A 15,698-nucleotide genomic window follows, 5' to 3' on the forward strand; every position below is an offset into this window, starting at 1 on the left:
AAACGGTGCCTGAAATGGGGCTGAGAGCACCCCTGGGGATGCCCTGAAAACGGGGGCATTCAGCGTGCGTGGTGCTGCGCTGCCCTGATGGACTTGGGGAAACTGAGGCACGGCGTGGGAGTCGCTCCTGAGGCCCTGGCACCCAAAGGGGCACCCAAAGGGAGAGCAGAGCACGAGGGATGCGATGGGGTGGGGGGATGAGGATGCGGCCAGGCTGCCCGCAGCCTCCTTTCCCTGTCTCCGGGCACAGCTGGGGGGCCCCGGCCCGCTGCCCCCCAAAGCGCCGCGGTCCTGAGCCGCCGGTGAAGGATGCGCCGCGTGCCCCCGGTGCGCTCCGATCTGCTCCGATCCCCGCCGCCAGCACCCGGCCTCTAACCACCAGCCTCTGCTACAGGCCGCGAGAGCCTCTAATGGGATGCTTAAAGCCGTCTTTTAGGTTTTTAATGAGCGGTTCCTGGCAGGAATGCTAAGCATCGCTAGGTAGACGGGCCTGTGTCTCGCTGTCGGGGTGTTTCTGTGTCCTTGGCTGGCTGAAGTGAGCTCTGACCTCATTTGCTTGGTGCCGTTCAATTAACGAGGCGCGCGGCGCTGGGGAGGGGTGGGGGTGCCGGGGGGACGTTAACCGTATGTATTAATTTCCAGTTCATGTTCCAAACAATTGAGCATCGCCCGGCGGCGGGAGGAGGCGGCCGGCCGCTCTCGGGGGTGCCGCTGCCACGCTGCCAGCGCTGGTTTCGTGCGGGGCTGCGGGGTCTGGGGCCGACCTTGGGGGTCCCCTCTTCGGTCTCGACCCCATCCGGGGCTGGATCCGTGCCCCAAGCAGCACCCCGGCCGATCCCCCTCCATCTTGCGGTTCATCCGAAACGCCGATGGCTGCGCAATTAGACAGAGACGATTTGGAAAAGGGCGAGGGAAGGAGAGAAATGTTTCCCAGGAAGTTAAAAAAAAAAAAAAAAAAAAAAAGTGGTTTCAGGCACCAAAATTTATGCTACTCTAAAATGGGTTTTATTCCAGCGTAATGAGAGAACAAAATAATTAATTCCTCTGCCGGAGACAAAAGGCTGGAGGCTCCCTCCAGCCCCGTCTCCCCGTGCGGTGAGGATGGGCTGGCTCCTGCAGCGCCTTGCCCAGTGCCAGGGCAGGATCCGGCCCCTTCCCACGGGCTCGGGCTGGGTTTGTGCCCCGGGGGGGCGTTGGGGCTGGGAATGGGGTGTGCGGAGGGCAGCCCCCGTAGCACTCATCTCCATCCCACTGCCCAGGCTGGATGCAGCCCCACGCTGCAGGGTCTCCATGGGGGCTGCCCGGCCCCCGAGCCCGCTGGCAGTGGCCACTTGCCCGCACCCATTGCCCAAGTGGGGGGGACGCAGGGGATGGGGCGGGACGGGCAGGCTCACGGCCCCCTCAATAACCGCGGTGTCAGGGGGTTTAAAAAGGGAAGGGGCTGCCCCCGCTCTCCAGACACAGCCCGCTGCTCCTTTTGGGGCTGTGGATAAAGAGGGGGATTGTGCTTGTTCTAGATGAAGTGATAAATATTAATTATGCCAACCAGCCTCTTCCAGCCCACCCTTATCACCGCGCCATAATAAAGCGCGGGCAGGACGGGGACAAATGGAGGCAGAGTCAATTTATTCACTTAGCAGGTCACTCCCTTTAAGAATATCCCTTTCAAACAAGAGTTGCAACCAGATTAGATCAAGCAGGGCCGAGCTTGCCTCCCTTAGATATGATAAAATATTCTAATAAATACTCAGGGAGCCCATTACAAGGAGAACATTTCGTGCCACGAGACCTCTGCGGCGGGTCCTTTCGTGGGGGCTCCCGGCCGAGCTGTGGTGGGGCTGAGCATCGTCCCCGGGGCTCCGCCGGCCCCAGGCCGCTCTCCCTATTTCCTTATTTTACGGTAAAAGACAAAAACGTGCCGCTGGCACCGGGGGCTCGCTGAGGTGCCCCCCACTGCCCTGCGGTGAGTGCAGCCACTAACGAGGGGAGGGATTGGAGCGTGTCAGGGAAATCCCTGCACACGCCGCTCGCGTGTTCGGCAGCAGGGCTGGTGTCACTGTCCCAGCGCGTGGCACGACCCGCGGCCCTGCTCTCGGCCCAGGACTCATTTCCTTCCCTTGTACCTACAAGAGCGACCTCCTGCTCAGCTCCCTTCGGTGCGGGAGGCACAAAGCCTGCGCCCTCCGGGGTGCCCGGCAGCGCGATGGCCCCGGCCGTGGGTCCTGGCCCCATCCAGCCCCAGCCCCAATCCCACCCCAATCCTTTCCCTGTTCCCAGTTTACTCCCGGCCCCATCCCCTCCTATCGCTGTCCCTTCCTATCCCCCTTCCCGTCCCGGATCCCACCCCAGTCCCACAACAACCCCACTCCATGCCTTGTTGCAACCCCACTCCCCCTCCCCAAACCCTGCCCCCGATCACCCCCAGCACCTCCCCATCCTCCTCCCACGTCCCCTTTCCTATCCCCTTAATCCCAATCTCAATCCCAATCCCTCCCCGCCCCTATTCCCCCGGCTCCCCCCCTCCCCGTTCCCATCCGGTGGCCGACGGCGGCACCGTGCGGCCGCACCGGGCAGCGCCGCTCCGCCGGGACCGGGGCAGGATCGGGCCCCGGGGGCGCTCCGGGGCTCCCCGGGGGGGGGCGGACCGGCCCCGGCCCCGGCCCCAAACCGAGCCCCGGTCCCGCCGCGTGGCCCCGCTGCGCTCCGGGGCCGGCGATGGGGCCGCATCCTGCCTCAGGGCACCGGCTGCGCACCCCGGGGACAGCACCGGGCGCGGGGAGGGGGTCCCGCCGGGGGGGGGGAGGGGGTGGTCCCGCCGGTCCCACGGCAAGCACGGGGCTGGGAGTGGGGCCGCGGGTGATGGGGAGCGGCCGGAGCCCCCGGGGGGGGCCGCGGGGCTGGCGGTGCAGTGGCGGCGCCGTGCCGTGGGGTGGCACGGCCGAGCCGGGCGGGGATGCTGCCGGGGAGGGTCCCGGTGCGCCGCAGCCCCGCGGTCCCACCTCCCTCTGCCCCCGCAGCCACGGCCCTGCCTGCGTCCCTGTGGTCCTGCATCCCCGGGACCCCATAATCCTGCATCCCCCTGGTCCCCTATCCTCGGGTACCAGCATCCCTGCATCCCTCCATATCCCTCCATCCCCCCATATCCCTGCATCCATCCCTGCATCCCTCCATCCCTGCATCCCTCCATCCCTGCATCCCTCCATATCCCTCCATCCCTCTGTATCCCTGCATCCATCCCTGCATCTCTCCATCCCTGCATCCCTCCATATCCCTCCATCCCTGCATCCCTCCCTCCATCCCTCCCTGCATCCCTCCATCCCTCCATCCCCGCACCCCAGGGCTGTAAAACCTTCCCCTACCCCCTTCCATCCCCCCCCCCCCCCGGAGAGGAGCAGCAGGAGCAGCCAGCACCCAGGTGTGTGTGTGTGGGGGGGGGGGGGGGGGGGGCGCGCAGCCCCCGCACCCAGCACCCACCCTGCTCGCAGCCGCCCTGTGCCGGGGATGAGGGAGCGCCGAGGGGATCACGGCTCCGCCGCGCAGCCACGCCGCAGCTAACGGTACGTGTCGGCCCCCAGAGACGGCCCAAATATTAATTACGGGGCTGCGTGGGGTGTGTGTGTGTGGGGGGGGGGGAGCGTTGGTGTTTTGAGGGGGCTGCAGGAACCAGGGTGCAGATCAGGGTGCCTGTGTGCAGGGCACAGCCTGGCCTGCGGGTGCAGGATCCGGCCTGCGGGGCTCCAAAAAGCAGAGACCGGCCCCCGAAAGATGGGGATGGGGTGGTAAAAGGGGGATGCGGGGGCCTGGTGTGAGAAGCAGTGGTGGTGGGGGCTGGTCGGGGGGGGGGGGGATATAATCCCGGAAGAGGCAGCGTACGTGCCTGGTGGGAAGGGGATTTGTGCCTACGACTCCATCGCGCTCGATAATCCCAAGGAGCGCTCGCCGCTGGGCCATCTACACGCGTGGGGGGCGCAGCAGGGGGGGCCGCGGCAATGCTCAGGTCTCCTCTGCCAAGCAGCTGGTGGGAAATCGCCCCCCCCGGCCCCACCATGCCCTCCTCCAAGACGGGCAGCGAGTACTGGATCGACGGCTCCCACCGCGAGACCGCGCTTGAGGATTTCTACATCGTGGGCCCCGAACTGGGACGGTACCGGGGGGGTTGGAGGGGGGGGGGCAGGAATCCTCCTTGTGGGAGCGCATCCTGCTGGAGGACAGGGAGGCGTGGGTGCACGCAGGGGGGCTGTGGGATGGAGGGGGGACGGATGGATGGAGGGGGTATGGATGGAGGGGGACCCTGTCCTCGCACGTGGGCTGGGGCTCAGGGTCCGTCGTGGTGCTGCGGTGATTTTGGGAGCGCTCGCTGAGGGCTTGCAGGCTGGGGCCTGGGTTCCCGTGTGCTGTGCGTCTCATCCCCTGGGTGCAGTTTGTCCGCGGCCTCTCCTCTGACTTCGAGGTTTGGGGCGCCGATGAGCCTGGGACTGTGGCACGTCCCTCCTGCGAAAACCAAATACCCGAGCCTCGGGGAAGGGACGTGTCTGAGATAAATCCCTCATGGGTTATTGCGTGGATAACGCTCAGGCCTGGATCTGTCCCACCCGGGGCCAGGAAGCCCCGCAGAGGCTCCATGCGAAGCCACCTCGGTGAACGTGGGCGTTTTGGTGGAGGTTCCTTTGATTTATCCCTTAGAGGCCCTGATGTGGGCCATCGGGCAGGCGATGCTCAGGCTTGGTGCCAGGGCTGGTTTGCCAGGTCCCGGGGGTGCTGTGTGCCACCTCCCGGTGCTGCCAGGAGAGGTGGTGCCACCCTCCCCTCCTGCTCGGGGTGCCTGGTGGCCACGATGCAGCCTGGTGATGCCCAGACCCGGCTCCAGAGGGGTTTTCTCCACTGCAGGGGCGCTGGAAAAGCTCACAGCAGGTCAGGATCAGGCCAGGCTGGGATGCAAAGCACGAGTTGGCTGCAGGAGCAGGACGTTGCGTGGGTCTGGGCCACGTCCTGCTCCCATCCACTGCCCCACAGCGTGAGGGTGGTGGAGGAGAGTGGCAGCGCTGGTGCTGAGATGCCCTCCTGCTCCGGGAAGGGGCCGGGGACCCCAGGACATGGCCACGGATGCTGACCCCGTTCTCTTCCCACCGACTCCTGCCCCTTGAACCACCCACATTTATCTTCCGGAGCAAAGGGCTGGCTCGTCACGGCGCTGCGGACCAGACCACGCGGCTGCCGAGCCGGGGAGCTGCTGCTCGTCAGGCGGAGCCCGAGCTCCTCTGCTTCCCCCCTGCTTAAAGGGGGTCCGGCAGGGCTGGGTGGATGAGCCCCCAGCAGGAGGGAAAGCAACCGGGGGCGGCCAGCACCCACCCGAGAGCCCCTCGGGGTTTCTGTTGGCAGAGGAGCCTTTGGGGCTGAAAAGGAGCAGTTTTGATTAAAGCAGGTGCTGCAGGCTTCTCATTAACACCCGGGCTCAGCAGTGCTCAGCCGGACGTAGGGCGGGGGGACAGGGGCTGCCCCGAGCCCCCGGCCCCTCCATCCGCCCACCGGGCAATTCAGCATCCAGCTCTAAACGTGCCAGCAGCGGGTGCAGGCTCCTGGCAAATCCCATTGTTTCGACATTTTCCAGTTCATCTGCAAAGCAAATACAATTATCTGCTGCCGCAGTCAGGGTTGATTGCGGGTGTTTACTCGAGGCCTGGAGCAGCAGCAGCCGGGCGGGCTGGGGGTGGCTGCAGCCGTAATGGGGAGCGCAGGGGGCTCGCGGGCTGAGCGTCATCGGAGGAGCAAAGCCGGGCACCTCCCCGGCTGCTGGGCTTAAAACGATGCTGAGGGCAGCAGGAATTGGGCTGAAAGCCCCCGTGCAGCCGGCGCAGGCTGAGCGGCGAGGGGGCGCGGGGTCTGGGGCGAAGGGGCGCGGGGCTGGGGCTCGGGTGCTGAGCGGCTGGTGGTGAAATCGGGACAGCAAACACGTCCGTGGGGCGAGGGGCTGCTGTGCTGTGCAGGCCCCCGGCGTGCCTGGAAGCCACAGGAGGGCTGTGTGGGGCTGGGGGGGTGCTTGCTGCTTTTTTCCCCGTGGGAAGGGCACTCGCGTTGGGGTCACAGCAGCGGTGCTGGTGCCTCGGGTTCAGCCCAAAGCCACCCGCCCGTCTCGCAGAGCCGGAGAAGTGGGGGGGGACGTGATGCCACCCCCCACACACTCCGAGCTGGAGCTGTCGCTTGTTTCCCAAGCGTTTTGTTTCCCCAAACAAAACATCGTAGGAGACGTTGTGCAAAAGGAAGAAAAGCGCTTCGGCAGCGCCCAGGGGCTGGGGCTGCCCGGTTCGCCTCGCTCCGGGGGTGCCGCAGGCTGAGCCCCCCGTGCCCCCCGGTACCCAGCACCGCCGTTGTCATGGGGATGCGATTCCCGAGCTCGGCCCCAGGAACTGCAAAACCCCCTCTCGTTTTTCAAGCAAATCGCCGGCTTTCCTGAGAGCCCCCAGGGAGCCCGGCGGCAGCAGCAGCGCGTGGCGTTACAGCGAAGGGTCGCTCGCGGCCAGGCCGCGGGGTCGTCGTGTTCCCGAGGGACGTTTTGGTGCAAAAAAAAAAAGTGGCTTTGGGGCTTCGACCTTTGCCGGCTTGGTGCTCGCTGTGGGCAGGCAGGGCTGGCGTGTGCCTCGAGCCAGAACGTGAACTTGGTCCCAGAAGGCGGCGAAGCCAAAGAGCAATAAAATGTGGTCGATTACTCGGGGGGTGAGAATTAATCTGCTCCGAGGAGCCAGGCATCAAAGATGAAATTGCAAACTAGCCCCGTAATGGCCTGAAGAAATGGGTTGATTTCACTGTCCAGTGGTTAGAAAACATTATTAACCAGATCTAAAAATTACGGGCAGCTGAGTGGCACAGCTGGGGACTGTGATGGGAACGATTTCTCCTTTGTAACTGGGAGCGGTTTCGCTTGGCGGGGAGGTTTTGTGGCCGTGCAGGCACCGTGGGGATGCGGCAGGGACGGGGGGGCCCCGCCAGCACCGCTGGGTCCCCGCCGAGGTCGTCCTTGTGGCTGCGAGCAGGGAAAGGGAAGCTCCTTCCTGCCCCAAAAGCCGCTTAAGGTTTTAAACCGCCTTTAGGATTCAGTTTTAATTAAAACGGCTTTACCGGGAAAGCTGGAATTGATGCGGGGGGGAGCGAGCTCAGCTCCTGGTGCTGGCAAAGGACAGGATTTTGTGACATGGCTGGGGGACAAGTCGGACCCCCCCAGTCCCTGCTGCACCCAGGCCGCTCACACACCCTCTGCCCTGCCAGGGGAGCCACCTCCGTGGTGTACAGCTGCGAGGAGAAGGGCACGGGCGCCCCGTACGCCGCCAAAATACTGAAGAAGACGGTGAGTGCCCGCGGGGACGCAGGGGTGACGGGGCCCTGATCCGCTCCGAAAGCACGCGGGGCACCGGGACGGGGATGGGCACGGGGACATCGGCTGCTGGGGCCCGGGGTTTGGGCTGGGAGCGTGGCAGGCTCCGTTTTTGGAGCGTTTTGGGTGCGTTCTGCTGCTGCGGTGGGAATGGCCCCGGGGGGAGCCGCGCGGTGGCCCCGGCAGTGGGGGTGACATGCCTGTGCGGGCTCTGCTTTCCAGATCGACAAAAAGATCGTGAGGACGGAGATCGGGGTCCTGCTGCGCCTCTCGCACCCCAACATCGTGAGTACGGCGCCATGGCACGGCTCCCTGCCCGCAGGGGTCCCAGCCCTGGGTGCCCAGGGGAGGGTGGCGATGTCTTTGTCCTGCTGCGGTGCCAGATGAACCCACCGCCCCACAACCCTGTGCCCAGGTCCCCTCCATGCCCCATGGCACCCCGCTCGGTGCCAATCCTCCTCCTTTCCCTTTGAATTTTGAAGCCAGGGGTGCGCACAGGGCTCACCTTGGCCCTGGCGGCGCCTTTGAGCTTCCCAGCTCCGCCATCGAGGGGCAGCCCCCCCGCGCCCCCCTCCCCGCTGCCCTGAGATTTCCATTTGGTAGGCAATTTCCATCGAGGAGATCAAATGAATACCAAAGCGAATCGCCCGCCTGTAATGAATCCTGCAAGGGGAGATAAAAGGCGAGGACGGGGCCGCGGCTCCGGGCCCTGCGCCCCGGCGCGGCCGGCCGCGTGTCTCCGGCGCGGCGCTGGGGGGATAACGGCGGCTGGCCCGGCGCAATTCGCAACGCCCGGCAGCAGAGCTAATTCCCCAAGGTGTCAGCAGGGCCGGGGGTGTTGTGTAGCCCCCCCGTCATCGCGGGGGCTCCCGGGCTCCTCACCAGCTCCCTCCTCCTTGTTCGCAGCGGCTTAGTTCCACCGCCAAATTGCAGACGCATCTTGGAGATGAGCAGCGTTAAAAAAAAATAACGTGGCAATCCACCTGGCAGCCTACCCTCGCTGTGCTGGCGCTGCAGAGGTGTGGTTCCCACAGGATGGAGCCCCCCCCCGGGTGGATTTTTGTGGCTGGGGGGGCCAGGAAATGGCAGCGAGCCGAGAGGGTCTGGTGGTTCCAGCTCATGCCCTTTGGCACGGCTGCGTCCCACCCTGCTCCTCGGAGCAAGAACTCCTCACTTCTCCCCATCTGACGGAGAAAAGCCAGTGGGGAGCCCTGCCTGCCACCGCTCCAAACCCTGCTGTGAGAGGGAGAGCCGAGGGAAGCCAAAAACATCCCAAAAATTGGTCTGAGGGGCGCAAATTCCTGCCTGGCCCTTGCTGGGTTTTGGTGGGGTTCTGCTCGCTCGCAGGTTCAAGTGATTTTGGAGGGAGAGCTGCTGCACGCCCTTATTTACAGCGGTGCCTTCCGCCCGTCTGCTATCGTTCAGCACCAACCTCAACAGCAGATGATAATAGGATTGTAAACTTTTGAAGTTAATAGGAAAATTATAGTGCTTCTGTGTATTATTATAATGCAATAAGCTGCCACATAGTGTCTCTCACCCTGCAGGGTATCACGGCTCGTCACCCAGCCTGTGAAGGTAATGATTAAAGCCCCATGAAATTCACAGTGTCACAAAAGTCTTAAGAAGCATGAAATTCTCTGTTTTCCATTAAAAAATAAAATAAAATTGCATTTTTGACGTATTTTTAAGAGACACCCGTTAATTCCAGATTTGCTGCACTGGCACAAAGCACTTGGGCAGGCGTTGTGTGGTATCTGCAACTAAAATCGGAAGAAAAAGGCAGTTTCTTTCATGCTTCTTCAGCCCCAGAACCGTCCCAGGGCCTCTTCCCCCTGTGCCCGCATGGGGCCGGGCCCCGGTGCTGCTCCCAGTGCTGGATTTGGCCCCGGGGCCCCGGAGGCACCGGCACGGTGCTGGCACGGCTGCGAAATCAAAGAGCTCTCGTGGGCTCCGGCGAGCTCCTCTTCCAGTTAATGAGCTTGAAGACATAAAGAGGATAAACGCAAGGCATGCCAGCCTCTCCTCATTCCCAGCCTCGTCTTTAATGCTTGATTAAGTGAGCGAGGCTCTTCCAAACAGTTTAACCGAAAAAAAAAAAAAATCGAGTTCAAACAAATAAAAAGGGAAGGAGGGAAATGTGCTGGCTGCGGACCTGTTCCAGCACCAATAAACCTGTTACAGCCCCACAGTCTGCTCTGCACACAGCGAGTCTCTGCTGTGTGTGGCTCCGGAAGGATTTCACCCGATGTGGGAACAAACGGGGTTTTTGGGGCCTGCCGACGGCGCCCCCCGAGTGGGGCGGCCGCCGCTGAGACCCGCGGCCGTGCCTTGCAGATCAAGCTGAAGGAGATCTTCGAGACGCCCTCCGAGATCGCGCTGGTGCTGGAGCTGGTGACGGGAGGAGAGCTCTTCGACAGGTAGGGCACCCGCGGACCTCGGCCCCCACGGAGGATGAGGATGGAGCGGGGCCGAAGCACGTCCCCGCGGGCTGGGGGGGCGAGGTGCGCATGGTGACCCCTCCGTGTGCCCACAGGATCGTGGAGAGGGGCTTCTACAGCGAGCGGGATGCGGCGCACGTGGTCAAGCAGATCCTGGAGGCCGTGTCGGTAACGTCCCCGTGTCCCCCCCGCCCCGTGCCAGCCGGACCCCCCCTGCCCCAGGCCTGAGGAGGGGGCGAGGAGGGGAGGCTGCGGCCGGGGCGTCGCGGGAAGGTCACCGCCGCGCCACGGCAGGGGTCGGCTGGAAATGGGGTTTCCATGGCAACGGAGGGTTTAAAAATGGAAAGTTGGCAAGGAAAATGTCCTCCCTCTGCCCCGCTGAAGCGCCCGGCAGACGTTTCGGCACGACAAAGGGGGGGGTCCCAAAGACAGCGATGGTGTCGTGTGGGGCTGTGCCCCTGTACCGGGTCCTGCGAGCCCCGGCCACCTCCCCAAGGTCCATCTGCCCCCTCCCCTTCCTTTCTGCATCCCTGCTTTCTCTCTCCGTAGTATCTGCATGAAAACGGAGTCGTCCACCGTGACCTGAAGCCAGAGAACCTGCTCTACGCAGACCTTTCCCCTGACGCTCCCCTGAAAATCGGTGGGTTTGCCGGGCAGCCGCTGCTGGTGCTGCAGCCCAAGGCGTTCCCAGCCTGGTGGCACCCCCCCAGCACGGCCTGGGGGCCCTGGGAGCCATTTGCTGGCACCAAAGGGGTTCCCGGCAGTGCCTCTCCCCTCCGCGTGTCCCCCCAGGTGACTTTGGGCTCTCCAAGATCGTGGATGAACAGGACACCATGAAAACCGTCTGCGGGACGCCGGGGTACTGCGGTGAGCAGCGGGGATGCGGTGGCAAAGAACAGGGAAGCTCTTGGGGGCTCCTGCCCTGCCGTCGTGCTAACCCTCTGCCTTGCAAAGAGCCCAAAATCGGGGATTGCAAGGGCAGCGCCACGTGGCAGCAGAGTCCTGCTGGCCGTGGGTCACCGGCCCCGCTGTGAGCTGCGCGGCTCTGCTCCGGTCACCAGTCATTGTGGTCGGTCTTGTGCACGGTCCTGCTGCATCGCCAGCAAATCACATTTTCCATTAGCCTCCAATTTAATTCCTGGACAGCAGTTTTCCTCAGCAGGGTTTCGGGAGCTTCGTATGCTGGAGACGGGGCGGGGGGGACCGAGGATGCTGCGCCCTGCCTGAGGCCGCACAGAGCTCGGTGCAGTTTTGACCCCAAACTCTGCTTTCAGCCCCTGAAATCCTCCACGGCTGCCCGTACGGCCCAGAAGTGGATATGTGGTCCGTGGGTGTCATCACATACATCCTGTGAGTAGCCCTGCGGGTGGGCGAGCACCCGACGCCCCTCGTCCCCCCCCTACCCTCCGTGCGCGGGTGGCCGCCACGGGCTGGGGCCAGCGGGGTTCTTCGGCCTCCTGCTCCCAGGCTCTGCGGGTTTGAGCCCTTCTTCGACCCGCGGGGGGACCAGTACATGTACAGCCGCATCCTCACCTGCGACTACGAGTTCGTGTCCCCGTGGTGGGACGAGGTTTCCCTCAACGCCAAGGACCTGGTGAGTGACCCGGCGCTGGCGTTCGGCGCCATGCAGCAGAGCTCAGGGCTGCCAGACGTGAAGCCTTCAGATCAATGCTTCGTTTGTAAAAAAAAAAAAAAAAATAACAAAAGCATGAGTTCGCCAAACAGAACGGCAGCGTCTTAAATGCTTTCTGTCTCTGGACATGATTCAGAAAAACTCCTACCCCCACGTGTCCGTGCTCCTTGCAAATGAGAAGCCTTTGGAGCCAGAGCTTCTCGGTGCCAAATCCCATCAAGGAGGCGAGAAAGCTCTAAGCAGCTTTAGAAACATTACACGGGGTGGCAGGTCCGGGGCCACTGACAAATGACGCTTTTTTGTGTGCCTGAAATTGGCTGCAGGTTAGAAAATTGATCGTCTTGGACCCCCAGAAGAGACTGACCGTCTACCAAGCTCTGGAGCACCCCTGGGTCACTGGGAAGGCCGCTAAATTTGCTCACATGGATAGCACGCAGAAGAAACTGCAGGAATTTAACGCCAGGAGGAAACTGAAGGTAACACGAAAAAGCCCCGTTAAGCCCCAGGATGTCTCCTGCTGTCCTCCGAACCTTGTGGCCACCGAGGGTGGGCTGCTGCCACTGGGGTTTGGGAATCCCATGGCAAATAAATGCTCGGTACACTGCTGGCTCGGGGGAGCAAATGGCATACCTGTACCCCTCTAACAATTGCTGTGCCTTTGCCAACAGGCTGCCATGAAAGCCGTGGTGGCTTCCAGCCGCTTGGGCAACCACGGGCACCACGACTGCTCCAGGAGCGGGCGCAGCCGGGGTGGCCCACGAGGCACGCACCTGCCCCAGGGGCCAGGGAGCGCCGTCCCCGAAGCCACCGCCGCGGCCGAGGACCTCGAGGCTTTTCCTGCCGTGCCCCAGGTCCCCGTGAACGGCGCCAGCTGCAGGAGCTAACGCTGCTCGGCGCCGCGGCCGGCTCACATCCTCGAGCAATACCCCAGGGACTCTCGGAGGCGGCCACGGGCAGAGGCAGGGGCGGAGGAAGCCGCAACGGGACGGGAGCACCCCGAGCGAGACGCGGCGTGCTGTAGGTGTGCTGTGGGTGCGCGTGGTCTGTGGTGTGAAGCATCCTTCTGTCGTGTCCTGTTGCCAGTGCAGTTGTAGCCGGTCGCTGTGAGTGTGAGTGTCTGTACGGACCTGCGAAAACAAGGCTGGTGACTCGGTCTTCCAACAACTTACAGTTTTGGCCGCTGTGGCTTTAAAAAGTGCCCAAGTGGTTTAAAAAACGAGGAGCAAACAGCAGAAAAAGGATTTCTTTCACCTTCCCTACAAAGGCAGTCAGTTATCTTAACAACAAAGTTTTCTACGTTTCTGTAAATAGTCCTTAAGGGTGCATTACTTATGGGAGAAGGTGAATTTAGCTGATTTCTGACAATCTACGTTCCACCTACATTCGCTGCTACAAGACCCAGCCGTGGGTTTGCTGCTGTATTCCACCAGGGTTGTCGATGCCTTTGAACCCAGCTGTTAGAACCTAGCCAGAGAAAGTGTTTGCCAGTTGTTCCTTCATTATCCCTAGGCAGTAGGTGACCTCAGTTTAATTTGTGCTTTTGTTACCCTCCGGTTTCATTTGTTCCGATGTTCAGTCTCGGTGTGGCTACTTGAGAGTAGTAGGACCATTACTGACCAGGAATGCTGGCTTCATTTGCATTCCAGGTTGCAATTTACACGAGTTTTAATGAAGAACAATGCAACTATTTCTACAGAGCGGTGTAGGACTTTGTAACATGTAACGGTGCTGTTGTTTCTTGACTGATGACAATGAGTTTATACACGTTTCTTTGTTTGTTTTTAAAGCTAATGAAATCGGTTGACAAACTTCTTGAAAAGAAAATTTCTAGGCAATCATTTGCCAAGCCGCATGATAATAACCATTTGTGGATTTTAATACAGAGCAAGTAACGAGAAAGGAAAAGCCATATCACACGTGCTAGACTAAAGAAAGCCTGTCCGTTGGTGCCAGGCTCAGCTGCTGTAATCCAGCATGGGGCTTGCTGACCCAAGGCACTGCAAGCGGTGTCAATCGTGGTCATTTTTGGTATGTACATGTAACGGCGTGTTCCAGGCAAAAAAAAAAATCTCACCTGGGAGAGAATGAATTCATACACGAAGTTCCTTTTTCCAGGATGGGGATGTACAATCCATTAGCTGATAAAGAAGGGACTGCGAACAAAATGCATCTTTGCTTAAGCTAAAAGCTGGAATCAGAGACACTCAGCTCAGTCCAGAGAGGGTTGGTCAGCAGATCGAGACCTGTAAGCAGAGAGGCAGGAAGGCAAAGGTGACACGGTGACTTTCATACCTAGTTACAGCACAAGTAGAAATCATAAAGACGACATGTAAGGGCTGATCCATACCTTATGATGCTCATTTATGTTTTAGGGTGCTTGTAAAGCTGAATAGAGGAGAGATTGGATGTTCAAGAGTTTTTATTTAATTGGAAAAATATTAGGTGAAGACCAGAAATGTGCTCCTGTTACTGTCCTTCGTACCTTAAACAGGGAAGCAGGTGGATAGCATAGCATCGCTTTGGAGAAAGCAAAGGCTAATGGTGTGGGAGAATGGCGTAAGCAAGGGGAAAATTATTCCTGTTGCTCTGCGTTTTGTGGGAGGAGAAGTTGTTTTCTTTCTTCCTCCCTCTGTTTTTAATGTAGAGGCTGCATCTTACAGCGTGCTGAGCTCTGGTCTTCCTCCTACAGGTGTGTTTAGGGTGACTCTCTCCTGCAAACTGCATTTACAATAATGGGGCCAGAACTCCAAGTATGCCATTTACTAAACCAGGTATTAAAAGACTATTTTATATGCTTGGACATGAAATACCTATTTAAACATCTTGCAGGACCAGGCCCGAGTGCTCAGCACACCCACAGCCTGTGAAGCAGGGACCAATGCTGGAAAATGCTAAGCGACATCGCACTGCCTTCAGACTACTCCTGATCTTGCCGAATCATAAGATATCAATTAGATAACAACAAGTAATGTGTCTTCTGTGACAGGAGACATCCGATGGAAAATTGTAAGCAGAAAAAGGAGTTTGTCTCTCATGTTATGTCAACAAAGTATTATTCCACAGATATCAGTACTTAAAGGTAGGAAAAATGTATACTCCTGGGAACAAATCTAATAGGACATGCCATTTTGGTCTGTATGCTGTTTTCAGAATGTGTTTTAATAACTTACTTCTTCAGTATAGTGGTTACATTTTCAATATTGCAGGTATTTATAAAGAAGCATAGACAGAGCTAATAAAATATCAAACATCAGAACGTGTACTCTGTTTTTACTGTTAGCATCAGAGGGCTAAAAATCGACAGGGCTAAGTAACGGCTCAATAAAAGCCTTTTTCTTTTTTGTCCTGAGTTCTGAACCCATTTTCATATGACAACCTCTTTCCAGGCTGCATAACTTAATGCTCTGCGTATCTGTCGATTTATCCGGGCTTTCGGCATTTTCTGTCGTCTAAGCACCGCAGACTGAAAGATCTTTTTAGCGTGTTTTGTCTCCTAGCATAAATAGGAAGACCTTTCGAGCAGGGTTTCTGTTGCACGCGGCCAGCCAGACGCACGCAGTAATTTAACCCATGGCAATTACAACGCCCTCGTTACGCCAAATTAGAAAGAGCTGCTCTGAGCGGCAGTGCCGTGCTGGGCGCTGGGCTGCGGAGCCCCTGCCGCATTCCCCGCGTAGCGCAGCTCGGGCTGCCGCTGCACCGTGGGGCACGCCGCCAGCACGCTACGTGGGCTCTGCTGACAACCGGGGGAGGACGGGGGGGCACGGCAGGAGCCCCGGGGGGCACGGCAGGAGCCCCGGAGGGCTGCGGGCAGCTCGAAGCCGACGAGTCAGTAAGGCTAACACCGTGAAGCCGCAGCTCCGGGGCACTCGGGCACTGAAGCCTTGGGGGTCGGAGCGTGTTGAAGCCAGGCGCCACGGCTGTGCTAAGGGAGGAGCGCCGCCTGCCCTCGCCTTGGCGTGGCCCTTCGCCATTCTGTCCCTTGGTGAGGGACCAGGGCCCAAGCTGTGCTCTGCCGCCGCCATGCTCGGGGCAGGCCCGGAGGCGAGGCCCCCATCGCCCCCCCCGGGCCCGGTGTCCCGGCCCCAGCCCCCCTGCGGCCCCAAGGCCTCCCCTGAGGCCTGGGCCTAGGCCTTAGGCCTAGGCCCCCTCTTGTTGTCATGGTAACGCGCTCTCCCCCCCCCCCCCCCAGCGCCCTCGCGACGCCACCGCCCCAGGGAACGGCGGGTTGGGCGCTGCGCTGGGGGGCGGGGCGCGC

General features: G+C 60.6%; 1 protein-coding gene across 1 annotated transcript; it reads left to right on the forward strand.

The window, feature by feature from the left end:
• The first annotated feature begins 3,181 nt into the window (after positions 1–3,181).
• Positions 3,182–15,523, forward strand: LOC106048195 (calcium/calmodulin-dependent protein kinase type IV-like). Its single transcript, XM_066983798.1, has 12 exons — positions 3,182–3,557; positions 4,016–4,144; positions 7,261–7,339; positions 7,589–7,651; positions 9,704–9,786; positions 9,903–9,975; positions 10,357–10,447; positions 10,600–10,674; positions 11,082–11,157; positions 11,275–11,401; positions 11,764–11,916; positions 12,109–15,523. Exons 2-12 carry the CDS (start codon positions 4,047–4,049, stop codon positions 12,322–12,324), a joined length of 1,134 nt encoding a protein of 377 aa, XP_066839899.1. The 5' UTR covers positions 3,182–3,557; positions 4,016–4,046; the 3' UTR covers positions 12,325–15,523.
• Positions 15,524–15,698: the final 175 nt, after the last annotated feature.

Source organism: Anser cygnoides, chromosome 27 (assembly GCF_040182565.1).
Source record: "Anser cygnoides isolate HZ-2024a breed goose chromosome 27, Taihu_goose_T2T_genome, whole genome shotgun sequence".
Taxonomy (NCBI): domain Eukaryota; kingdom Metazoa; phylum Chordata; class Aves; order Anseriformes; family Anatidae; genus Anser; species Anser cygnoides.

Coding starts and splice junctions, on each gene's coding strand:
- LOC106048195 (XM_066983798.1), top strand. CDS start 4,047: ATGCCCTCCTCCAAGACGGGCAGCGAGTACTGGATCGACGGCTCCCAC. Junction 10,675..11,081: donor CGGGACGCCGGGGTACTGCG/GTGAGCAGCGGG, acceptor CTCTGCTTTCAG/CCCCTGAAATCCTCCACGGC. Junction 11,917..12,108: donor ACGCCAGGAGGAAACTGAAG/GTAACACGAAAA, acceptor CTTTGCCAACAG/GCTGCCATGAAAGCCGTGGT.